This window comes from Neocloeon triangulifer, unplaced genomic scaffold, assembly GCF_031216515.1.
Source record: "Neocloeon triangulifer isolate White Clay Creek 2 clone unplaced genomic scaffold, ASM3121651v1 ptg000001l, whole genome shotgun sequence".
In the NCBI taxonomy this organism is placed as follows: domain Eukaryota; kingdom Metazoa; phylum Arthropoda; class Insecta; order Ephemeroptera; family Baetidae; genus Neocloeon; species Neocloeon triangulifer.
The window spans coordinates 4,489,649-4,516,661 of record NW_026775544.1 but is presented as its reverse complement, the minus strand read 5'-3'; the positions used below and the strand labels follow the sequence as shown (position 1 = coordinate 4,516,661).

The window sequence follows — 27,013 nt, the reverse complement described above, 5'->3', positions numbered from 1 at the left end:
ATATTATCAGTAAAATTTAGGTTGAATTACTATTGTATTTCACAGACCAGCACGTATACAGACAATATACAGACATCAATCGTATGAACGTCGGTATATTATATGTATATTTAATTTTAATTTTTTATAAATTTATATGTAGATTTGAATATTGAAGATACAAATGAGATCAAAAAATCACAACGCGAATGAAATAATACAAAACTCATTGGAGCTGTATATATGATTAATTTTATAATTTTGCTAACCCATAAAAATAAGCATACAATAATAAAGAGTCCTTGATTTAAAATGACCATTTTTTTAGTCCTATAGAATGAAATGATTTTGGTTTAATTTTATTTTTCCTTTCTTGTTTTTAATTGACATTTTGAAATGACACAATTTTTGATCTTTTCTAACTTGAACATGATTTATTAATCACCATACATTGAGTCCCATCACATTTTGATCCACGATAATGCAAAACGTTTTTACATTTCATCTCAAATGAAACATCAACATTTTTATTAAACGCAGGAAACATAATAGCTCGTATTACTTTAACACAACAGAATATTCTTGAAAATCAGAAGTTTAACTTTATGTCGTGTAAATTCTAAACAAAATTCTAAAACTCCTCCGATTATAAGAGAGTCAATATTTTATGAAACTCAACCTTATTAATATAATATATATGATAATTCATTACACTTTACAATAGAATTACAAAGTTTTTGATGCCAAGAATAGCACAAAGCATCGCAATTAACTTCGTAATTAATTAAACATTTCTCATCACTAATTATATTTATCTCATTGTCAGGCACCAACAGCAAACGTGAGCTGAGCACTTAAACGAGCTCAATATATGCGCGCTGCTCTCTCAAACGAACAGAATATTATGCATACGGAAGAGAGCAGAGTGCATTAATTTTCACCCGTGAGGAAAATCTGCCGAGTTTGCAGTTAATTGCATTCATAACATATCAGCAATGAGGCGAGCATACATGCCCTCGCGATTAATGTGTGTGCGCTCTAGTTACCACTCGATGCAATAATGAAGAGATGAGAGACAACAACATTCATCTATTTCACATACATTAACAGGCAGTGTGCAATTTGCATTATTTTATTCTTTGGTTAAAATGACATCAATTACCGACGAGTTGATGGAAGTGAATTTTTTAATTTGACTCTGGTTCTCGTTGTATTGAAATGCTGATTAACAATCATAAACAGTAATCACAATAAAGGCCATAAAGGGAATTGTTGATTGCTTTGGTATTAAATTAATATTACACACTGTATGAAAGCATACAGATATTATGAGAAATTAATTATAGCTTAAATCGCTTAATTGAAAAATTACATCCTTTTATTTTATGTCATGGTATAAATTGAAATTTCTTTTACATAGTTTCAAACCTGGAAGTAATTCTTTAAAAATAAATAGGCCTTGGTATAGCATGGTCTAATTTAAAATTTTATGTTTCATATCTTATATATATAAAAAAAATTATAATTAGTTGTTTCTTTCTTCTGCGGCATAAAACATTCAAATTATTACATACTATTTTATAAAAAAGGTCAGGCGCAAGTTATTTGATTGTGAATAAATGAAACCAGATGGAATAAGATTATAAAATTAAAAGAATTTCAACAAAGAAATAAGTTTTTCACTTTTGTAGTTAATAATAATAAATAGACGGGGCAGACGGGGGTTCAACTAATTACTATCGTAATTTTTATCAGTTATATTTTGATGTTATTTTCAATATTGGATTGTTCAAAAATAATTAGAATTAATGGACCGAAAAGTTAATATATGTAAATTTTGTAATTTTCAAATAGTTTTTATCAAATAGGAAAATTCTTTTTTATTCTTTACCGGCCTGGCAATATTTCGCTAACCAAACAGGAATATTTTTTTGTCCGATACACAATCTAGAATATTTTTTTACACAGACTGACTGTTAGTCTGTGATTTTTTGATGCACTGCGTCACAGTTTTTGTAAACCTAGAAATTGCAATTCATTTTGCGATAGAAATTTAAAAATTGGTCGGTAGTCACGTGGAGGGTCTCATGAGCGGCCTCTTATTGTAGACGCCGTTGACGTCGTCCAATTCGCTCAAGGGACTCAGGTCGGGCAGGTCGATATACCCCGAGTCGTCGTATCTGAGGGCACGACTGTCGGGGGTGCGGAGGAGCAGGTCGGCGGCACCGGGGGTGGCCGAGCGCCTCGGACTCGGCGGCAGGAGTCGCAGGGGGTCTTCGTATCGGCGCGACACATTCGCGAATTCCCGTTGTGCGTGCACCAATTTTTGGAGACGACTCACGATGTCGTAGTCAGGGACAGGGCTGCGTGCCGGGTCGACACCCAGGAGGCGGCCCACGGTCGCTCTCAGGCTCAACAACTATACAGAAAAAAGCAGAAACTTTCAATTGCTTATATCTAAAAACTTTCATTGAACAAAATAATAAATTGAAATTTTCAAAAAACTTTTAATTTGCATTGATTAAAAATTCATTTTTTTTTTTTAATCTTATCTTGAATAAACTATTTTTAAAATGCGTTTAAAAGGCTTGCCATATGGCAGGAAATAAATGGATATTTGATGTTTGTTAAACTAAATACCTATTAATATTGTCAAAAAAAGAGATCATTGATCAATTTTATAAAAATATCTATAATTGTGTAAATTATTTTGCCTTCAATTATCTTTATTAAAATTTTTCTATCAAGTTTGTATGTAACTAACAAGGTAATTGATATAAAAAAATAAACTATCCATCATAAAAAAAAATTAAATCTAAAGTAAGAATAACATTTACTTGATTCTCTCTTTTTTGCGTTTCATCCAAATTCTGTTTGGCAGCTGCAAGGTCCTCTCTCAGGATTTGGACGTCATGACCGTGAGCACTTCGCTCCTCCACAACACTTTGCCCCACGTTCCGTACCTGGAATTATTATAATCACCATTTTTATTATTATCTCCATTATAATATTTTCCCGGAATTAGTATACACCGTGTCGCCAATGTTTTTCAAGAGCATTTGGAAGCGTAAAAATCTGGGCTTTGAGTGCTACAAATATGTATCATCATATATATTATCTGTCTCTGCGCGGAAAATGAGGAAAAGTTTTCATCGTTAAAACTCGTCGCGTTTGCCACACTGGCCAGACGAGTAGTGCCGGAAGCGTAAACGGTGCACGTAATTACAAATTGCAATCTCTGCGGTCGGTTTTAAACGATGCCAACTCGAACTCAATTCCCATGTTTCCAGCGGACAGCGTTTTGATGAGCCCTCCACCGCAATTCACTCGAGCAGCAGTAAAAACTTTGATAATCAAAACCGCTGGAATCTAGTTTGAGCAAAATCCAGACTGACCTGATCCTTCAGTAGGGCTACTTTTCTGCTGTATCTCGTCCTCAGCAATTCCGAATCCGAGAGTCGTTTCTCCAACTCTTCAATTTTCCTTCCACGTTCAAGTGCAGATATCTAAAAAGAAACTCAATAAATTATATATTTATTTGTAGCATAGTTATCATGAAATGTATCATAAATTTTTGCCGACATTGCCATCTTTTTATAGTAATTCAGGTTGAAATTTTCTATTGTTTAGAAGATTTATGATCTTTTATGTTGCAATTATTAATTTTTTTAATATTATATCTAACAGAATATATTTACCGTAATTATATTTATTACAAATAATACAATATCAAGGAAAATTTGAAATGACTAGTGAGTCATAGGTCATAGGACATTTAATTTTGGTGCTATTATTAAATATTATGTTAAAAATAAACATATACAACTATATTATATCTTTCTTAAGCTCGAGTTTTAAATTATTTCGTACTATTCAGGGACTTCGTCTTTGCCGGGAAAGCGTTTCAAATAATTCGCACAATATAGTATAAATAAAAATTAAGTTTTAAAACTACGCAGATCTTGCCTTGTAATCTGTTGCATCAGCGAGTTGACTCTTGAGGTCCCTGACCTGCGCCCTGGATTCAGCCAGTTGGAGTTGCAGTCTGTCAATCTGCTTCAGCATCTTCTTCACCCTATTAATCATCCATAATTGAACGCACTCAATAAGCAGATCACTGCGTTCTGAGAGTTCTTTCATGTGTTGGCAACGCCATAAAATCTATATCGCGCGTGCACGCACTTTTTACGTCACCTCGTTGAGAAATTCGCTAACAAGTCGCAAAGCTCGTAACCCCCTTTACTATCTTATTCGCCCTAAATATTGAGAGGCATAATAAATCTATGCCGCGAATATAAAATAATAATGCGAGGATTATTTCCCAGAACAAAAATCGGGTTTAGACCAAACTTGATTGCTCAGTCATCCATAGGGAAAACAATGGGATGGTTGAAGCTCTCTGCGATAATCTAATTAAAGAGAGAAGCTCTAAGCTGAAGAAGGATCGTGAGCTGAGTGCTTGCGAAGGAGATTGAGCGTGAAAGACAAAAAGGAGCGGATTAGAGAGAGCAATTATTATATAGTTTTTTTTTTTTTTTTAAATCAGATGATGCGCGCTATTTTTTTCCTTCCTTGTCCAAGTTTATATAAATCACATCTTTACACAAAAGAACATCAACTAAGCCAAAAGATTTTTCAAACGTACATAATTATAGGCTATTATGGCAAAATAAATTTGTAATTTAAAATATGCTCAGTAATTTGATTACGTACTTTTAATACAATCGTGTACTATAATTAATAAAGTTGAAAATAAATCTAAATTATTCTATTTAAAGTAAACAAAGTTTAAATCATTATGTATTTAAATTATATATAATAAATGATTAAATTTTGCTTCAAAATATATTGTATAATAAAATATTTTAAACATTTTAATAATATTGTGGTAGAATTTCACAATCGAGGGTTGATTCATGGTGATTTGAATTTAAAATCGGCTTTTCCTCGATGGGTTTTTGTGAGTTGTTTATTGTTTCAGAAAAAACAATATCCTGCTCTACATGTTTCGCAGCTCATGAATTATGGCTGCAGCCCGCAGCCGAAACATGTAGAGCAGGATATTGTTTTTTCTGAAACAATAAACAACTCACAAAAACCCATCGAGGAAAAGCCGATTTTAATTTCAAATCACTATTTTAATAATAGTTTATCACTATCTTACCTTATATTTGCTTCATCTCTTTCGCCTTCTAACAAGTTTCTAATCCGGGAGTTATCTTCCTGCAAGTTGATTTTCCGCCTCAGCAGGTCCAGATGCAAATCCCGGCGTTGCAGTTGCTCCCTCAACGTTCGCACGCGTCTTTGCAGCTGATAAACGGCAGCCGTCTGAAAAGTTTGCAATCGCGGGCTGATTACATACCAACTTGGCGACAACTTAGGACTCAGCACTATCCACATTTTAAATAGAAAAGCTTTCAACATATGAACAGTTTCAACACCAAAAAATTTCCGCCCACGACGAGTGACAAAACACGTGAGTGCAAATGAGTTAGAATTAATTGCTTTTTGAGTGGCTAAGAATTTAAATAATTTCAAATGAAAACCAAAGGCATTGCAGTGTATTGGCTTTACATCTGATAAACATTTCTGCTGACAATAAAGGCACTTAAATTGGCATTACTGATACTGATTTAATTTTCAGTGGAAATTCAAGATGATTAAAAAATTTACAATAACAAAATAAAAAGGCTTCGTGTGAATTTTTTATTTAAAGCATGCTATTGTGTGGTGTGTGGAGGTTAATTTCCCCTATTCTCCAATTTTTCAATATCTCAATAATTAATACGAGGGGGAACCCAGTGCTTTATTATGGAATAATAATTTACAGCAAGAAAAAAAATTTAGAATGTACATAACGGAAAACTGATAATCATAAAATTCAGAAGTCTCGAAAACACCTAATTTTTTTTTGAAAATTATTCAAATTCAATATTTATATTATTATTTCAGATATATCTATGTGGATAGATACATTGGATAATTCTTATTAATATCTTAATCGTGGACAAAATATTACAACTAGATTCTCGTTATTTGTGACATGAGGAAGTATTGAGTGATTGAGAATGAGCAGAAGAGTCTGCTTTGGACACTTAGAACAAGTTGTGTAGGCGGGCAAACTATTTATGGCACACGCAAATAACCCTTGGGTGCCGCAGCTGCTCTAACTTTAATCGTGTGACAGAGCCACTCATTGATTTTCGATTACTGGCCGCAATTCCGATGCATCATAAGCTCATTACAACATGCTGACGTGACGAAACTCGAGCACCAAGCAATTTTCTCTACATATTATGAGATAAAAAAACTGCATCGCAGTCAAACATGAAATGTGTACGTTATTAGAATGTGTAATATATTGAAGAAGCTAATAAATATAATAAAATATTATGAAATTAAAATATGTATCTTGATAAATATTTTTTAAAGAAGTATATGAATTACTGAATATTTTATTAAATTGGCGCGCTATGAAATGAAACTAATGAGTTGTGTTTTTGTCGTGAAATGATTCAGAAGCCAGAAGGGTTGTTTGCTTACTTCGGTAAGAGGGATCACTTCGTTGTACAGTTTTTCTCTGCGTAGACGGGCCGCGTAATCTGTCAGCAACAGCTACACACACAATTCAAAACCACGGGCTCAATTAAGAGAGGAGAAATTAATAATTTGTCAGCTGCTGGCAAAAGTCGAGGTTTTTGGGAAAAAAGTGCTTGGTGCTGAATTAATTATTTCGCTTTCTATGAAAGGTAGCCAAGCTCCAGTTCAGTGAGTTTTGTGCGTTCAGATTTTGTGTATTTGCAACAGCTAAATATTGACTTTTTGGCGGTTCATTTTCAAACATTAAATAAAAGCAAACTGGTGTATATGCAGTGAATTTGACAGTTTGCTGGCTTTTCAAAATCAGGAAAGATTAAATATTTACCTTGAAATAATGTGTACCGTTAATAAAATATGTTACTTAAAACTAAAAAGAGGATTTTTAAATTGCAAGGAATCACCCTTCCTCAATTACTTCAGTAAACAAAATAGTCGTATGATAATTGATAATTATATGGTTTTGATCGGTTCTTGATGGTCTCTATATAGAAGAGACTAATTACAGAGAATTAGTAGACTGATCGTAAATTTGAACGACTGTGACCCACATTTTGGTTTGCTAGAAGCCATGTGCCAGGCTCAGCATTTTAGTACGTCGGTGGAGGAGACTGGCGCGTGCACCCAAACACAACAATATTTGCATAATATGCATCATGAGAGCGACCACGCAGTGTTTGGACCACCTGGCACTATTCCCCGTTCCTAGCAGGTGCTCACCAAAACAAAGCCATTCACGTCAAAATATTTCATTTCGGCCCGAGGAGCAACGCAAAAGAAGTTTTGTAAAAGAGCATTCGGGACGCAGCTGCTTTTGGAAAGGAAAGCGAGCGATCGATTTTCATCTCCTGTGCTGCTTAACAGGTTGCATAAACGCTGCTAATAAAGGGGATCCCGCAAGTTGCAAATTTGGCAACATGAATAACGTGACACCGGTGGTGTGCATATTTTGAATCCGAATACCGTTTGTTGACCACTGCTGACAGTGTCTAATGAAAGAATTTTCCAAATTGTAAATTTTTACAAAAGCATCGATAAAAGTAGGTTTATACACAAAAATTAGAACCCAAAGGACATTGAAAAATATTTCTATGATACTGATATAAAATATTTTTTTTAAATATTTTGAAGGAAGAAATTTTTCATAATAATACAGAAAGTAATATGAAATTCAAAATTATTTAAATAACAATTGATAAACAATTAAAAAAAAACTATCTTACTTAAATTTCTAGCTGGTAATTTGAGTTCATTTTCCTGAAAAGGCTCAAATTTAAAGAGAATGAAAAGTAAAGAAGTGTCAAACAGTGTCAAATAAAAATTATCTCTACCTCCTCCAATCCTTAAATTTCAATAATAATTTCAGAATTGCTAATTACTAATTTTAACCTCGAATCGTACTGGGCTTAGATATATGCCAGCGTTGAGGTAAATTACCTTGTCGACCAACTTGTCGCTTTCCAATCTGGCGAGTTGCTCGGCCCTGGCGAGCAGACTGTCTGTGTGCAGGTCCACGCCGACGTCCTTTGAAATTTCATCCATATTCAACGCGCGGCCAAGTCTCTCCAAAAAGCCCAGGTACTGCAAAAAGAATATGAATGGAGATAAACACAGCGGTACAAGGTTTGCCAAGGAGGGTTAAACCAACGGGTAGTGAATAAATGTATGCTTTGTGTGTTGGGTCAGAAGCCCCAGGTGGCTTTTGAGGGCAACGCTTTTGCGAAACGCACACGCGTCTCTTCCGGCAACGCTGCTTTTTATTGGAAACGGCATGAATGTTTGTCGTCACAGCTCTCCACCGGTCCGAAATGGAAAAAAATATATAAAGTGTGTGTTTGGATAGAAATATCGCTTCATGTGGGAAAACGCTTGATACGATTTACAGAGTGTGTTGCAACAACAGGTTTTTTGCTTTTCACTGTATTTTTCTTTTTTCGATTACGACTAAATCAACAAAAAACCGGAATAAAAATAGAGAGAATATTTTTTTAAACTATTTTGTCTTGTTTCTATTTCGTTTTCTTTATTCAGTTTTTATAAATGTCATCCCATGAATTTTAATGCAAATTTAGTAAAATTGTGCAACATGAAAAGAATTTTGTTAATTTTTATTTTCTTAGTTCATTCAAATTAAGATTGATAATTGATCAATACTTACTACACAGAATAATGGCCGTCTTTATAAATTAATAATAATAACTAGTGTTGCATAATATGCATAAACTATAGTACATAAAAAAAATCACTCTTTCGTTTGTTAGAACATGCTTAACTCTTAAAAATAAATTTAAAAATTTAGAAATTCTGTACAAAATTTTTAATATTCTTCTCATTTTAACAGAGTATACGTCTATTACTTAAAAAATATGCCCAATAAAAAGCTTTTGGCTTCTCCTCTGAAAATGCTTTGTCCGCAATAAAACCGCACAAGGCGGATTGGTTCATAAACGTGAGCTGAAATAAAAACCTTGTGGAGCAAGGAGGGACCATTTCGTGGAGTGCATTGTTCCGTTCCATTCAGCCCCACCGATAAACGCGGCAATTTTTCCATTGGCATTGTGCCGTGGAATAGAGTGAAGCCACAAAATTTGCATGCCCGTCGCTATACATGTAATATTTCGAGCAATAAAAGCCCAGAGCATAAAAGCGGTTTGCAATTTTGCGCTAAACATTTTGGCGAAGAGAAAGGGAGGGAGAAAGAAGGAGAGAGGCGAGATTAATATTTTATTCTTCGGATTCTTTGTGAATGGAAATTCTCTCCTTCTTGTTGTCATTAATTTCACCGAGGTGGATTATAAAAAGCTCTTCACTCGGTTGAATTGAATTTGAAATTTGCCCAAAAGAACTAATTACTTTCCGTTTCCGAAAGTAAGAGAGTAAGCTCCATCATCTTCAACACTTCTTTTGTGTGAATAAAAAAGAAGAAGAAGAACTGACGCGTTAATTAGTGTGAAATTTTTTGATGAGGACAAATGACAATTACCAAATGAAATTATAAGAGGGAGAAATTAGTCTTAATGGAAGCGGGAAAGGAAAAGGATGGATGAAAAGAGGACGAGTCCAAGTGGCCGCGAAATTTAATCAAGATGGAAATGCTCCGTGTAAAAAAGTTTGCCCTCTGCTTTATCTCTCGCGCTCCCTCAAGAGTTGTGAATTGGTTGGCCTGACTTGCGCCGCAGAGCAAAACTCTTTCTTTGTGAAATGGCCTGGTTAATTGCTGAATAAGCGGCAGTGAAAAGGAGGGCTTCTGAATTCTATGCTTTGTTAGTTACTTTTAATAAGTTTGGCGTTTTTTATTAATGCCTTGCCTTGCCAGAAAAAATGAGTTTTTTTTAATGTTTGCCCATTTTGAGACTTTTTAGAGATGAGATAAAGTTTCTTTAAAATTTTTAAAGCAGTTTTAGTTGGTTAATAAATTTTAAATTAGTAAAACTATAATCATATAATAAGTAGCCAAGGAATAAATTAATCCCGTTCCACTGTGCAAATTCAGACAGATATATGAAAATATGTACTTTTCATGGATACAATATAAATCAATACGTTACCAAGCCGGTTTCTGATTCGAGAAAATATGACTTCGTACATAAAATTCCCTCATAAAATGTATAAAAAAAAAATTTTTATAATTTATTAAAATTGAAAAACATTCATTGTAACTTTTAATAAATGATTTAAATATAGTCACGCTAAAATATATTTAATTTATTTTTCGGAGGAATTCATAAAATACCAAATAATTTTTAAACAATAATAAAAATTTATTTTTTATTGACAAAACAAAGTGTTTTTAATTGGTCTACTTTATACACTGATTCTTTCCAAAACCGTCGTCGTCAAAATCAGTACCTGTTTCCCCCATCTTTACTTTTTCATTTTGTTTTTGTTTGATTATAATCTGACAATGATACTCATATTAAAGGCACAGATTGTCTTGTGGTAACAAACACAATATTGAATTACAAATTTTAAATTAATAAGCAAAAATAAAAAAAGCCTCATCCTTACAGAATTATTTAATCACAAGTCTGTCAAATTGTTTAAGTATATGCACTGCAAACGTGCTGCAAATATTTCAGAAATCTCAGGATTGTCTTCTTTATAGGGTATATTATATATCTTATATGTAATTAAACGTCACTTTTCTAATAGAGAGGCAATCAAGCGCGCAGCACCCACAACACAAAAGGAAAGTTCGGGTGAAAGGGATTCTCAAGACAATAGACTTCGTTTTCTCATTATTTCCCGGCTGTCGATTGACACACTCAATTTCACCGAAGCGGTCTCTCGCAATTAAAGCCCCGAGTGGAGAGGAGAATCTTGAGACAATGTATAGAGAGAAAGAGGAAAAGCGCGTTTGCAAAGATTAATCCGGTGGGAAGAGGGAGAAAGAAAGAAAGGGAGGTCGCGTTTTCTGCGGCACTTACGATGCTTTTGTCTCGCCGGAGCGCGTCCCTGGCCACCTCGGCCGACGTTAGTTCCGCCTCCACTTTGGAGAGCCGCGACTCGAGACTGGCCTTGTCGTCCTCCAGGACGTGCACCCTGCAAGTAGACACGTCGCCCTGCTCTAGAGCACGACTCAGTTGGTGGCTGCTTAAGTTGGCCTTCTCACGCAACGACTCCGTTTGCTGCGGGACAAAATCACGGAAGGGGTTAATTGGGTCAGAACTCTTAAAAAAGAAAGCGAGCAGAGACAGAATTGTGACGAGACAAAAAAGTCTCTACCAACTCACAAAATCAGTGAAACTGTTTTATTGGTCGACCAAATTTTTGCTCGTTCTAGAAATTTGGAAAAAGGAGAAGCGTAGAAATGATTATTTTGGAAAAATATTCAAATGAAATTAAAAAATGAATTTCATATTCAGTTCTTTTAGTTTTTAAAAATATTGAATGATTAATTTGAGTTTCAAGAGAAGAAAATAAGTAAGCGGAAAAGGGGATATTTTTATCATTTTTAATACAAAAACCAATTGCAATCATCAAATAGGTGATACTTGAATTTGTAAATAGAGTTTTAAGATAATTATTTTAATTTAATTCTTTCCATCTATATTTTATTTTCCACATTATGACAGTGACCGAAATTGGTAGTGAAGTTTTTTTTATTAATATTGTTTTAACACTGAGTAAATAAAGCCTAAATATGCTTATGTTATGTATCCTAGGTTTTGAAACAGTAAAGTAAGTCATTTATGTTAAAATGGAAAGAAAACATTTTTATTGAAAAAAGGATTAATTTGTTTAATAAGTTGTGCGTGTAAAAAAATATTATGTTCATAGTTTGCGTTTTACTTAAAGTTAAAGATTGAGGGTTTTCTAGTATTTTTAATGCATAAAATTTACATGTTAAAAAAAGCCACTGAGGTTTTGTTATTTGAACTATTTAATACAATTTATGATAAAAATTAGAGAATTGTATAATATTAAATTTGCACTTACAATGCTCCTCTCTTTGCACTCGTGTTGCAATTCCCTGATTCGCTCTCGAATGCTTTCTTCCTGGGCCTCGACGAATCTCGCCGGCGAGCTGAGCTGGACGGCGAGGCCCTCAAGCACCCTCCTCAGTTCACACTGGCTTCTTGAAGCCTTCTCCTCGCGACTCTTTACCTCCTCTGTAAAACGTAAAGTGGCACTCGTTACCAAATGCACAAGATGCTATTTTAATATTTTATTATCAGGCACGAGGCGCTTGACGTAATTAGTAATCCTAAAAAAACTCATGCGTCGAATCATACAATTCTGATAAAATTTGAAAATTAATTACTGGAAAGGAAGCGGTAGTTGGCATCTGATAGCACCTGAATTTTTAATTAACATTTGCATCCATCATTTGCCAAATTAAAAATAATGATTTTAGTCGAGTTGGTCCTGTGAGCGCTTTTGCCAACATGAAAATAATCAAAATACTGCCTGGTCTCATATCGATCTACTTTTTAGCGTTCCTTCAGGTAATTTTGCGAGAAAATAATTTACTTCGTCAAATTCCCAAAAATATAGGCGTCATCTTAGTTAAATCCTTAAATTTAGTAAAAAAAGCTTGTCCAAATAAAATATTTTATATAAATATTTTTTTCCTTTTGGTTTGTTCTTTTTTTAATTTTAATAAGCTTTATCCTATACAATTTGGATGAATTTGGGTTATTTTATCTATTAAATTTGAAAAAGCAGAGCTTTCAACGGATTTTGGGTGAAAATATTAAAATATAAACGATTTTAAAATTTAAATCAACGTGTTCTACTAAAGTGTATATTGTAACACAATTTTAATCTTTCTATTCCTTTTATCAATTATCAATTTTCCCCATTTTGTATTTATGAAACAGATATAATTATAATTATTCATGGATATTTTCTTATTCATTTCCCACATTTTTCTCAAATTCAGTTTAATAATGAACATTTGAGTTTCAAAAATTTATATTTATACAGTGTTCTCTCTCAAAATATGCCAAATTTGACGGTTGCGTTGTCAACTGTCGGCTTTATCGCAACACTCGAAAGGTTTGCATATATATAAATTATTTTAAACGAGTTGAAGTGTACTAAAAGTCTGCAGGAAGTTTTAGATTTCACTGAACCAGAAGGTTTTTGTCTTTATTTTAAAATAAATACCATATCAGTGATATAAATTTCAATTTAGAATTCATTTCTGGATCGGAAAGTATGAATATTTATTACTTATTAAATTTATTCTCCAATTTAAAATTATAAAAAAGCCGTTTTATCGTCTTATGCCAAGGACAGGACCAAAATGCCAGGCAAATACTTTTTCCAGTGTGGGCATTTGTACTACGCCGGTTTTGTTCCTGTTTGAGAAAATTCTTTATTACAAAATGAAATCTTAATTTTACTTAAAACATCAAGGTTAGTTATAAAGAAGCAGTTGCTGCGTGCACTCTGAGGAGAATGCACTTGGTTTCTATTAACGAAGGAACGAAGCACCAGGCCTGCGTGGCCGAATTCAAAAAAATGATATACAATTCTAAATTTAAAGTTTTAGGTAAAAATTATGATGATAAACCTAGCTGTTCATTCTTATTATGCATTTTTAGATACAGCAAATATAGGTGAAATTTGGACGAGTGGCATGGCTGAAGAAAAGTTTTGCAAAAGAGCTACATACTCTTGGTGCTCGAAAAACGAGCAGGCTATTGACAAAACTCAGTTCGGATTGCAAAATGACACTTCCAGCGATAATTGTTTGGCATTCAACAAACGTTCTGAAAAACTAATTAGGCGCAGTTGCATGGCAAAAATTCCATTTTATTGCGAGGTTTATAAATTATAGAACGTATCAAAACAATTCATTAACTTTTTATTTTTAAGTATATTTGCAGTTCCGTGCTTTGTCCAGCCAAATTGAATTGCTCTCGAGATGTAATTCATGATTTTTTAATTGAAATAAAAATAAAAAGAATTTTTCAGGAACTTCTATTTGATAAGGGAAACAAACTGAAAAGTATGAATTTATTTAAGAATATAAAATTATATAATTTTACAGTGATATTATAATTTTAGACGGGGAATCCTTTGGAGTTTGGTTACAAGTTTACCAGGGAATTAATGTAACCTATTTACTTGGAAATAAGAAGGTTTTTGGCATGTGTTTATAATTATTTGAAACTAATAAGTGAGTTTAGATGAATTGGTTTCAAAATTTCAACATGTGCTGCAGACTAGGAATGAAACCCATAAAGCCCACCTATGATATGCTTTTAAAATTGAATGACAGAAGATTGTTTGCTATTTATTCAAAAGGTATTATTTTCTGTAATTTACAAATAAAGGATTTTGATCTCAGATAGTAAAATATTTGCTAGCGTTGGTGCAGTTCTATGCAACAATTCAATATTTCACTCATAAAAATTAACAATTATTTTTCAATTTGGACAAATATATTATAATGGAAAAATCCACAGGGAATATCAAATCAGTTTTGGATTTGCGACCCTACTTTTGGACCGCGGGCACTCGGCTTGGCTGCTTTGGCCACTACAAGTTTTGCTTCCATGAAAATATGGGTCCGTGGGATTCATATGAAGAATTCTGGACGTCCGTTGACTACAGCGACTCAGGCTCTTGCCTTGCTTTAGAGCAACAGGACAACGCCGATGCATACCGTGTGCGTCAAATCCCTTGCCTATCCAAATATGTCAATTTCGCTTGCCAGAGGGATAACGCAAGTGTGGTCGATGTCTTAGGTTACGTACCAAAATATGAGGTAAAAGATATGCCTCAACAAGTTTATCTGATCAAAGCAGCCCGGTTTTGTTGTCTATTTATTTCCTTGTTAATTAGAATTTATGAAGTTCCTTTGAAACATTATTTGTTAGTGATGATTAATCTAACAACCTGAAGTTTGTAAATTGAATTTAAAATGTCATGAAAATTTCACTAAGTTCAAGACTTTGTGTTGCCGCTGTCATCCCAAAAATGAATTTCAGGCTCGCTTTTTACTTTAAAATATTGTAATATTTAACTTATTAGAAACATTTTAGTATAAGGTATCTTTACAGTGTATTTATTAAATTCTAGTCTCAAAATTAAGTAACAATTAAAATGACGCAAATCTCCCACTCCATTCTCCATGGCTAAGCCTTAATACATTTTTTTAAATCGTTTTAAATCAATATTCTGAAATTAAAACTTACCCGAGTTAACATTAACTCAATTGATGAATTTTGAATTTTTTTAAATTGTGTTCATTTTCATGATTTAGAGCGAGTTTGACAATGATTTTTGCACCAATCCTGTATGCAACATAACCATGTGCGACGCAGACGTAATTATCTTTCCAACTAAAGATCTTTCGCTTATGATATTTTAATTTTTAGTTGCAAAGATTGGTTTTTATGAACGAAACGTTTTGGGCGATAGCAAGTTTCTGATCTAAATCATGTAATGAAATGGACTCTAATTTTTTTTCTACAAAGGGCCGTCTTTACTAGGAACTTGGAAGAAATCTTGCAACGTATTCCACCTGATTCCTAAAATAAAAGTATTTCAATTTACTTTGTATCATCCCATCGTTTTGTAATATTTTGAAATAGGCTAATTGGAGTGAGGCTAATTATTATTGCTGTCGTCTTGGAATGAGGCTTTTAGTCATTTACTCCTACGACAAAGAGTTGTGTTTGACTAGCACACTAGAAAACTGTGATATAATTAAAGAAGTTGATATGTTTTATTTATTTAAAGATAATAATTGTAGCCACAAATGAAATGTACTGGACTGCGGCGACTGATGAACCCTGTCCAGGAAAATTCAGGTTTTTGTGAGAACGATAAAAAATATGCTTATAAAACTTTTTCTTCAATTAAAGATGGTGCTCCAGCGAAGGCCAAGATTTTCTAAGGCCTGATTTGCTTTGGCTAAAGGGCCATCCTAAAATTAACAATTCTTGCATATTTGTCACAAACGACGACTTTAGGGGTAAAAGTTTTTTTTAATAACATCAAATTTTCAGGTTTCTTTCTTGATAACTAAAATTAAAGAATCTTCCATTTTTCTAAAGCCCATCTAATATCAACATTTTCCACAGGCCCACTGATTGGAACCAAATCTTGTGGAGAAGAATTAAAATTTATATGTGAAGTGAGTTAGAAAAAAATTAATTACAGTTTAATCAATGTCTAAATCTATTTTTAGGGCAGAAGTGACAGAGATTATCTACAAAGTGTTGTAGACGAGTGCATGGCAGTGAGTCGTCTAGGCAAACGTTAACTACATAAAATGTTTTGACAAAAAATTGTGATAAGAAATTTCTTCAATAATTAGGTGAAATTAAGAACATGAAAAACACCCCTCTAGAACGATATTCCTATAAAATGAAGGTAGATTTTTATTTACTTATGATTTACTTTTTAACTTGAATTATTAATGTGCAGTGCCACTTTTCTTGCGTTGCTAAGATACTATCCACAGTGAGTATTTTGAGATGTTTTTTAGTTATGATAAATACACAAGTTCTTAGCTAAAAAAGAAAATATAAAGTTCATTTTAATTTTTTTAATTGTTTATCCCTCTTGGGGAAGGCACCAGCGTTAGCAGACATGTGCCTGCTAAATCGCAAGGGCCGATAACTCGGATCCTCCCATATTCGGGGTGCTGATAACAAAATATCTGACAAAAGTCGTTATTAGTTATTAGTCTAGTCTCCCACTATTTTTATTTCGATTACCCCAATGCACGACCCCAAATATTGAACTTCATTAACAATTTTGAAGCGATTTATAAGTATCAAAATGTCTTTGGAAATCTTAAAACATAACAGTTTTCTTGTCCAAAATTGTAGACATACGACGGCAATAAGTTACAAATGGACAACATCATGAAGTTCATAAGTAGATTAGTGCACAAGGATACTTTTGTTCTAGACCGAAGTAAGCGTTTTAATTTTAAATCCCATAACAAAATAAGAGTGTACAAATGTGTTAATTTGTTTTATAGACAAAATTCCTAACTACTACTTGAACACAAACAGCAAAAAATATGATGCCGACAGCGACATCATGAGCGTTGCAACTAATGTTCAGGACTGGCAACTTTTGAGTTTAGTCATAAATTTAATACAAAAAACCGAAAAGAATTATGAGGATAGCGTGAAAGAAGAGTTGCGTTCCCGATTCGTAAAATGCAAATCATTGGGTAGAGTGGAAAATTTTCATACTTCTAAGGTTTTACTAAAAATGAAAAGTTCCAGAACAAGACGAATGTCTCTTTGCATACGAATTTCTCGCCTGCTTGACAAATGGGTCCAAATATTTGGATGCATTCTGGAATTTAAATATAACTTTGAAGCCATTGAAAGTTCAAACGACCATCAAACAATTTATAGGGAGTTATGGTGAAGCTGTGGTCACATTGATAAATGAGGCATTACTCACATCCCCGTGCTCCAATTTTCATATAATTAAACGTGCACCAACCTCAGAGGAACAATGTGGTTTGTATTATATTTTTTAAGCGTAATAAGACTGGAAAAAAAATTAAGATTTTCGATTTTTTTTAGCTTGATGTAGACATTGTAGACTCATTTGAAAATTTATAATTTTGAGAAAGAATTTATTAGCTTCTTTTATGAATTTGAATTCAAATTGCTCATTGCATAGACAAAAAGTTCAGTATTATTTCCTAAGCTTCGTTTTTTTATGGTCCAACTAGATTTTCATATGATTTATTGAAACAAAAGGTTCTCTCTTTTTCTCTTATTAGTCAAATGTGTTTCTATGTGGTTAATTGTATTGATTTAGAAAGCATCGATAATGACAATTATAATCACTGTTTCAAATTTTACACTTCTAAAGTTTTTTCATGGCAGCTTCTAAGCTTTAAATTTTCAATGATATATACCTTTTAAGATATCTTTAACAAGAGAGAAGGAAAAATTTGTTGAAAAGTACTGGAGATTGGTTTCAAAAATTAAATTATATGCAAACAGATATAGTTAACAGAGAGAGAGAAAGAGTGTATATGTATTTTTTTCCCAGTCTAATCATTTGTATAATTAATCGATTAATCACTAATGAATTGAATCAACTGAACATAGGCCAATTGAGCATAAACAACGCAACGGCACCATTCATGACTGTTACACCCATACTTTTTGGAGACGTAATTTAATTTTATAATCAATGATTTTAAAAGAGGGATTTTCAATTCCAGTCCTGCAAAGTTTGCCTTGTGTTTATCAAATTTAATTGATACTTCTGTGCCATAAAAAAAAATATATATATATCGTTTTTAAAGTTTTGATCTAAATTTCCCACTCGTTTAAAAAACTGAAATATCTTTTCAATGTAAAAAAACCCCGTTTTTCTTCTTTGGGGTGATTTTACTAAAACAACCCATCTTTAAGGATAATATAATTTCTTATTTGTTTTAAATGTTTCAATTCTTACCTAATAAAAAATGTTCAATTTCAGATAAACATATATACTGGATTTAGACGGTGCAGTTCTCATGGCGCTCTTCCAGTAGCTTCCACTCGAGACGAGTTTGAAAAATACTTTTATTTATTAAATGGTAAGGTATCTTGAAAGTTAAATATAATAATTGAAATTCAATTATTTTAGGACGAGAACGAGACATTTTATGGGACGAAGCTTTTCTCTCCGAAAGTGGCGATTTGCGGTGGTGTAGCAACGCCAGCATTTCGCTGCCTGTCCCTCTTAGTTCTGGAACCGACCTCTTAAAGTCGATTCCAGTTCTAATAGTTTCATTTGCTGGCCCAAATCCGAACCTTCACGCTGTGCAAATAAGCCAAAAGCTGAAGTTGAGCGCAATCTATTGTCGCGCAAATGAAAGTACGGAGCTATATCGAAATTGTACAAAAATTTGGAAGTCTTCTTCAAATTCAGGTCGAATTGGATTAACGGTGGTCTAGTAGGGATACTTTAATGTTTTACAATTAATTTTATGATTTTTAATCTACATGATTGATTTGTGGATACTTTTCTATTTGAATAATTTTTCTCAAGAGTTTTGGTAGAAGGTTTTTGCTGCTTATGTAAATAAAATAATCTCTGAAAGTGAATATCAAAAGTTTCAATTTTTTTTCCAATCATTCATCTCAAAATAAATATTTTACCAAAATTATCTAACAATGATTTCAACATTTTAATCTTTTTATTTACCTTTTGTTTGAAATTAAGTACTTTTTATTGATCTAAATTTTTAGCTTTGTGTTTTAATATTTTACAAGTTATTAAATCCAATGAACAAAATATACAAAAGTTTTAGAATTTCTACTCTTTACATTTCCAAATGGGGTACTGATCTAACAATTAATATTCTACCTGGTCTGTCTGCATAAATATTAGTCAAGAGGGCAAAAGCACTACATATATTAATTAGCCACTCTTGGTGAGCCCTGGAGCGCCGAAAGTCAACGCGTTTGAAATGGGCTCACACGCGACCACTGAGAACAATAAGCAGCTTTGATGTGCGCTTCGCAGGGGTCTGCTCTGTATACGGTCCTCCGCACCATCAAATTGTTAATGCGCGAGATGTATAAAATTGCCCTCAAGCTGCCGATAAAGGCGACAATTAAAGTTGCCAGAGAAGAGGGAACCGGCGCCAAACGACCGTAAAACTAAATATAAAGGCAATTATTTCCCTTCCTCTTTTTAATTCTGCTCGGATATCTCTTTACCCCCTAGAGTGATTGGATCAAAACTTTAGGAATCCAATTGTTCCTTTCCGAAAAAGAGTGCTGGCGATCTTGTCTCTTTACATTACTTTTTGCGAGAAGCGCTGAAAAAAAAATGCAATTTGTGGAAAGTGTACCTCTGAGCTGTGCCATTTGCGCTTCCTGTGCGGCCAACGATCCGGTTGCGTTTCCGAGGGTCCTGCTGGTCACGGCAATTTTCTCTCGGAGGTCGGCCAACTCGCGCTCCGTAACCCGATGTTGCATGTCCAGAGTTTCCTTGTCCTGAAAGAAATGCATCGGAAGGAAATCAAACTCTCGTCTGGAGAACAGTCGGAAATGATCGATTATTAATCGCCGTTGGGAAAGTTAGCGCCAACTTTAGCTAAACTTTCTGTGAATTTAGCGCCCTAGGGTTCGGAATAACTTTCCTCTGGTAATGATAAGTGAGTGAAGATGATCCAATTAGAGTGCTTATTGATTGGATTTTTTTATGGAAAGTCTTATTAGGCTGCTAACAAGAACGTGACGAGGAACGTGTCTGAAAAGTTTGCTTTATCTTACTGTTCTCACTTTGTTAATAGAATCACATTTCACATGATTTGTTTCCCTCTAATTTTTATAAATGGAGTTAAATTTTATGAGAATAAAAATTGCAAATTAAGATGGTAATTGCTTCTAAGTAATAAGTTGAATGAAAATTTAACAAATTTATTTACACACGTATTTCTTATTAATGAAAATTTCATCTTGAAAAATTTAAGCAACGTAGATTGATAATAAAGGAAGTTAAAAAGTTGGTTCTAAATTGGTAAAATAAGTGTAGCTTAATAGTACAGAATTGCAAGATAAGTTATCAATATTTATAATTATGTTGCTTTTAAAACAGATTTAGGAGGACAATTATGTTAAATTATTATACTACCATTGGCATAGATTAAAAAAAAAATATGAAATTATTTTTTCATTCCTTTTGTTGTTTTTGTTATACCCCAAGCCAATAAAAACCATCAAAAAGACTGAATTACTTAAAAGCAGACTGAATTATTCGCATTTTTTGTTTGAATAAAAAACAGACTAAAATTTGCAAGTCTGATCATTTGCTGCTCTGGAAACTTCGAAAGCTCATAATCAATATGAGTTTTTACATAAAAACAATGAACTATGCAAATTTCTGAACACCATTTGAAGTTACCAGAACTTTCATGTGAATCAAATCAGCTTTGTTGAATAGGAATTTCATTTACTATCTAAACGAGGAAAAATAAAGATTATTCTCCTCTCTTTCAGGCGCGAATAATGAAGTGGGACATAAATTTAGTCCCCCAACCCTTTTGTAAAAAGGCCAATTAATTTTACTTGGCACTTTTCGCACCTTCCCATTTCAGAGGCTTTCCTTTTTCTTGCGTGAAATTTATTCAAGCAAATTCAAACACCGAGCATGTCGTCAATACCAGTCCGAAGGGAATTTTAATTAAAGCGCTTTATTTCTTTTGACACCCACCTGTCTCAGTCGATCGATTTCTATTAAATTGCTGGCCACTTGTCTCTGCAGAGCGTCCCTGTCCGCCGAGCTTCTATCAAGAGCATCTCTGCACGTCCTCAGCTCAACTTCGGTGGAGGTGAGGCTGTCACAAGTGTTAGCAGCTCGTGTCCTCAAGCGCGCAGTTTCCTGAGAATATATAATCAAATTAACGCGCGACTAACTGCTGATCATTAATCACCATAATTTGACTAACACCATCGCCTAAATTGCTGACGGAATTTGTCTTTTTGCCGGGTTCAAAATAATATTATGAAAAGGAGGCAGCTGAATAATAGGCCATGATGAAATAACTTATTTGCATTTAATTAACCCTTCCTCATAAATACTTCAGCTCATTAAAGGTGATGTAATAGAAGAAATTCACACATGGCTGCAGTTTCTGTTTCTAGAGTTATTTTTTCTATCATTATGACTATTCGTAAAATATTGTTTAGAAAATCAGTTCTTTAAACTAAACTATTTATCAGAATTATTCAAAAATCTTTGTCGTGAAAAAGTTGAATACGATTGCTTTCTATGAAACAATAAGAAGCTAATAATTGACAATATTATATAAATAAAAAATATTTTAGTCTCAGTTCCCATTTCCGCAGGTTTCATGATTCATGCGATTATTTTTTGCTCTAACCTGTACAAGCTCCGAGGCTTTGTGCACCAACGACTCGGGACAAGAAACTATCGAGTCGCAGAACTCGGTTCCGAGGGCGACCGACAAGCGACGCACCAAATCGTGCATCGATTTTCTCGCAATATCCTTCTGCTGCTCCTCGGAATTACATTCCAGCTCCAAAGATCTGTGAAACGCAACAGATTTACGAGGACGTTCTCTTCATATTTTGACTTTGCGAAACCTGATTCTCTTCTCGAGCTCTTTGATCTTCTCCTCGAGGTATCGCTTGTCGCGCTGGGTTGTCTGCAGGTCGGCCTCGATCCGGCCGCTGTTGACATTGAGACACCGCTCACGATCCTCCAGCTCGTTCTGCCGCTTTTTCAACGAACCGATCACGGCACTTTGCCTCGCTGACTGCTCCCTCAGGTTTTCGCACTCAGCCTGTAGCTCCAGCGTCCTCTGATCACGTCCCCGCAACTGGTTACGTGCATCTTGCAGCTGCCCAATTGGAATTTTTGTGTGATTCTAATGCCACGTCTTACAGTAAATAACTTTTTATTTTGTGTATGCTGCTCATGTTATTTGGTTCATATTTTTCTTACAAAATTTGATAGAAATTATTAAAAATATATCTATGCTAAAATTAATAATATTAAAACAAATGTTAAATTGGTCACATTATTCCATTTTTAATGTGATCGCTTTAAAGTTATTAACAATTTATTATAGTAAGGTTTTTTTTAGCAATTAATAGAATTGTAAATTTACAAATTTATTTGTGTCTAAAAGGGTTTTTCTCTAATTTCAAACTTAAAGATTTAGCATCGGCATTATTTTAAACCTTGGACGCGATCAAGAGAACTTTAAAAAAATTAGTAATGGAAAATTTTCAAAGTGAAATATTTACGAGGTACAATGCATTCTCAGAAATACGCTTCTATAAAAAAATAAAAAAAAAAGTAAATAAAACTACAGTAAAGTAATATTGGAAATAAATTAAGTGAATATGGTTGTTATAATTTGTCACTTCTGGTGAAATTATAAATTATTAAGTTAATTTTGCAGGTTCCCCAATGATATTGTTTATCTTATGCATTGAAATACCTCAGCCTGGAGCCGTTCCTTTTTGTACTGAAGCGCAGCCAGTTCGCTGCGCAAAGCGGTTGCCATGTCATGAGGCATGTCGTCAGCTTCCATCTAAAACAACACACAAACTTCTGCATTAGTTAATGTTGCTCTTGTACAATTATAGTTAATGGAGGAAAAACAGAAGCACCACAAATGCAACCTGCGTAACAGGAGTGTCTAGCTGGTTGCATAATTTTTAATGGAGTGGAGAACTGGAGTGTATAACAGATTATACAATTACCATTCTCTAAATTTTTATAAAAGTTATTTAAACCATTATTTACAAACAACATTAAAGTTCAGCTTTTGCCAATTATTTCAAATTGGGCAGTGACAAAGTATGGCGAAAAAGTGATTGCCGCAATTTCAAATTATAGAGCGTAAAAACAAACCGGAATGCTATGTAAAAGCACATGCGAGCCCTTTCGGGGAATCCTCGCAAATTAGAGCAATTCTGTGGCACTGGGCAAAGCCACTGCTAATTAAAACAAGTCTCGCTCAGCGTGTGGTCTCGTTCGCAGAAAGGGAGATGGTGAAAACACTAAACACCCACAGCGGCTGGAATTAATTGATACAGTAGCGAAAGACCTTTCATATTTGACAGCCTCATCCACTGCTGCTCCATCACCAACTCGTCTCATGCAGAGGTTTAAATTTGCATGTACGAGCCAGGAATTCACGCTCCAGCTTAACTCGTAACACAAACGCCCTTGCTGAGTGAGAGACACTTGTACCAACTCGGAATGAATAATTTAAAGAGAATTTTCGAGGATTTCGACGGGGCATGTTTATTTTATGCTTGACGGGTTAAAATAAACTCCTGAAATGAATCAAAGTGTTTGTTTTGTAAGCAATAAAGGCTTTACCTAGAAAAATGGTCAAAAACGGCTTCCTGAAAATCCACAATGAAATATTATCAGTGCCTTTGAGGAAATAATATTCATAGTGGCTGTAAAAAGAATACATTTTTAATAGTTTTTTAAACTTTCATTATGCAATGTTATTCGAAATTTCCAATTCAAGTAAAACAAGATTTGTATACGCCTTCTGAAGTCCTCTAAGTAAGATATTTGAAAAGAAAACGAGACGGAAAAAAATTGTGCAAAGAAAAGTTTAAATCAAATTTATGATAAGAAAGAACATTTTGCCAAAAACGTTTGACAGTGATTAAAGCTTAAGTAAATAATTTACAAAATGTTTGTATTCAGTATTGACAGAATTTATAACAAATAAATAATTTGTCTAAAATTCAAATAATAATTTTCAACAATTTTTGTTTGTTAATCTTGAATTAATCATAATAAACGGCTGCGTGACCTACATTCAAAATTCACCCGTTTCTAGAAACGTGTGCGAGTTGGCAAGGGACAACGCGAGTAGTCCTCTTGAGGGCTGAATCGGTCAGCACGTGCGACAAACAGAGGCTAATTAAACCCTACCTGTTGCCAGGAGACGCATATTGGAGAGCAGTGGTGGTTTCAAAATCAGTGTCCCTGAATGTGACTGGCGTTTGTGAGCACTTTGTCTAGAGACGGACCGACCGTGTACTAACTGGTATCAGCCGCTCAATGAGCATTCGACTCACCCCTGAATAACAGTCCCACCCCGCGAGCACAATGGGGGCCAATTTTAGAAACACACGCGCACCACTGGAATCGGCCTGCAAACATAAAAAGTTTGCTAATCGATACTTTTACTCTAATGGAAATAACCGCGGTTTATTTCTTCTTTTTCAATAATCTTGGCCAAATCTCTTCACTCCATGTTTTAGGTATATTTCATCTACCCCGAATTTTTAACAAAAATCTTACGAAGTTTCTGGTATAATATAGCCGTTTTATTCAATAATTCCCTTTTGTTATTTTGTTTCCATAATTAAATAATAACATTATTGATGATGAAAATGATTATCAATAAATAAACACAACATTTGGGAGGAACCTAAAAAATTAAAATTTATTTCAAAATCTAGAGATAAACGCAGCAGTGAAGAACCCAATAAAAAATATTAAGATGGATATATAATTCTTTTTCTTAATTAAACACCATACCAACAAAACTAAACAGAACAGATATAAAGAGAAAAATGAAAGTTTTTTCAACTAAAAAAAAAAAAATAAAATAAATATTGCATAAACAAATAATTAAAAATTAGACTAAAATAAAATCTGATATATACACTTCATTTTATTTATGTGTTATTACTATTATTTTTAAATTTAAAAATCTGTACCTCTAATAAAAAAGTTAATTTGACCAGCAACCCACCCAAATCCAATTAATCTCCAACGAAGCCCACCGCGTTGGTAGCACAAATTTGTATTGCAAAATACCGTTTAATGATCTTCTTTGATCGGATTTAGCGGGCTATTAATCGGAGCTGAATTAATTTGTACCCTGCAGCGCTTGAGAGCTTTTGCGAAGAGTGACACATTCAGTGAACTGCCTGCGAGCGTTTTCACGATTTACTCATGTCAATTCCGCTTTTTCGATTGGATTACGTTTCGATCCACTCAGGGCACACTTTCCCATATCGGCCATAAAGCAAAATTGAAATTCTGTGCTATGAAAAAACAGGAAAGTCCAAATTCTTTACAAAAAATATATATAAAAATTACATTTGAACTTCAATTAATTTGGAATTATTTGAATAAAAAACTGGCTATGATAAAAATAGATAATTACTGAAGTCTTGGAAATCGTAATCAAAATTTCAGTTTGTTTTTCTATTAAAATCGCTTGCATGTATTCCACATAGAAATAAATAAAATACAATTGATTATTTGCCATATCTAGAACATAAAAAAAGAAAAAGTGCCAATAATAATGTGTACGCTTTTTTCTTATACGGCATGTGCATTTATGACAAATTTCAAATTTCTCTTCCAAAATAATAATTCAAAAAATTATTTAGTGGCTTTTACATATTAAAAATTAAACTATTTCACCTAAACACACGACTTGATTTTATACAAAGATGTTTTCAACTAATTTGATATAATTATTCTAACCAAACGTTTAATTGAATTGATTGATCCTCTGGTGGGAGAAATGAAGCCTGATACATCGAGAAGGCCCCGATCAAGTTGAAACGAGGGCCGATTAGCCAACCGCCATGGTTACCAAACGGGCAGCGCGCCTGTTTGTTCAATACCACGTCGTAGCCATTTTTCACCCGGCAAAACCAGCCATACGAAATTGCACTGCTCGTCGGACACGCCGAGGGACAGCGACGGGCCTTTATGGCCACGTAAAAGTCCAGATTTCATTAGGCCACGTTTAATAAAGTTTGGAGACGAGAGGGATAATGGGGGTCAGAAGAAATGTGACCCTCTGATGCGTAAACGCATAAATTTTGGGCAGAAACTATGCAGCTCTTGTCAATGTTTACGTAACAAGAATGTTACCTTTGATCTTCAACCCTCTGAATAAATTCCAAAATTATTCAAATAATGGTTAAACATATGGCAAAGTACAAAGTTTAGTTTTGTTCTAAAGAAAGAAGCATATTTTTGGAAAATATATCAAAAGTTGGACACAATTGAAGGCTTGTTGTTGAAAGCTGGATGAAAAAGTAATAATTATTGGATTTTATTAATCTTTTTAATTAATCGGGTAGAACGGAAATTTAATTTTACAAAATAATCTTTTAAATTTCCTCTGCTGCCTTTCAAGATTCAAATGTTTGAAGAATCTTTCCATTTTCTCCACAAACTCGACTGAGGTCCTAACCAACCCAATTTGTCCCCAGGTGAGTAATTGGTACTTGCATTGGCGCTACTGTTGGCCCCGCACAGAAGATGAAACACCTGCCAGTCCTCTTGTTCCTCCTTGAGTCGCTCCTCCGTCTCGCTCACCGACGACATAATTCCGCCCGGCCCCGATTTGTCCACTTGTCCATGGAAATTGCCCCTCAGTCGGACCAGCGCAAATTGTCTAGTGCTATCCACGGGGCGCTCCTGCGTTTGTAAACATTCTTAGCACGCGGCGGCCCTTGCTCCTCTT

At 34.0% G+C, this 27,013-nt stretch overlaps 1 protein-coding gene across 1 annotated transcript; it reads right to left on the bottom strand.

Annotated features, from left to right (window-relative positions):
- Nucleotides 1–407: 407 nt before the first annotated feature.
- On the bottom strand, nt 408–26,963 carry LOC132196127 (coiled-coil domain-containing protein 170). The gene is made up of 15 exons (XM_059618562.1): nt 26,779–26,963; nt 22,985–23,077; nt 22,122–22,378; nt 21,899–22,064; nt 21,229–21,396; nt 19,865–20,009; nt 12,016–12,188; nt 11,004–11,204; nt 8,014–8,157; nt 5,144–5,307; nt 3,946–4,054; nt 3,375–3,485; nt 2,817–2,942; nt 2,055–2,398; nt 408–2,000 (listed from the first exon to the last, which is right to left on the bottom strand). The coding sequence occupies exons 1-15, from the start codon at nt 26,872–26,874 to the stop codon at nt 1,940–1,942; spliced, it is 2,358 nt and encodes a 785-aa protein (XP_059474545.1). The 5' UTR covers nt 26,875–26,963; the 3' UTR covers nt 408–1,939.
- Nucleotides 26,964–27,013: the final 50 nt, after the last annotated feature.

Excerpts from the sequence above, each read along its gene's own strand:
- LOC132196127 (XM_059618562.1), bottom strand. The coding sequence starts at position 26,874 with ATGTCGTCGGTGAGCGAGACGGAGGAGCGACTCAAGGAGGAACAAGAG. Across the intron at positions 12,189-19,864 it reads GCAAATGGCACAGCTCAGAG|AGGAGGTAAAGAGTCGCGAG; the intron begins GTACACTTTCCA and ends TACGTTTTACAG. Across the intron at positions 3,486-3,945 it reads CTGATGCAACAGATTACAAG|ATATCTGCACTTGAACGTGG; the intron begins GCAAGATCTGCG and ends GTTTCTTTTTAG.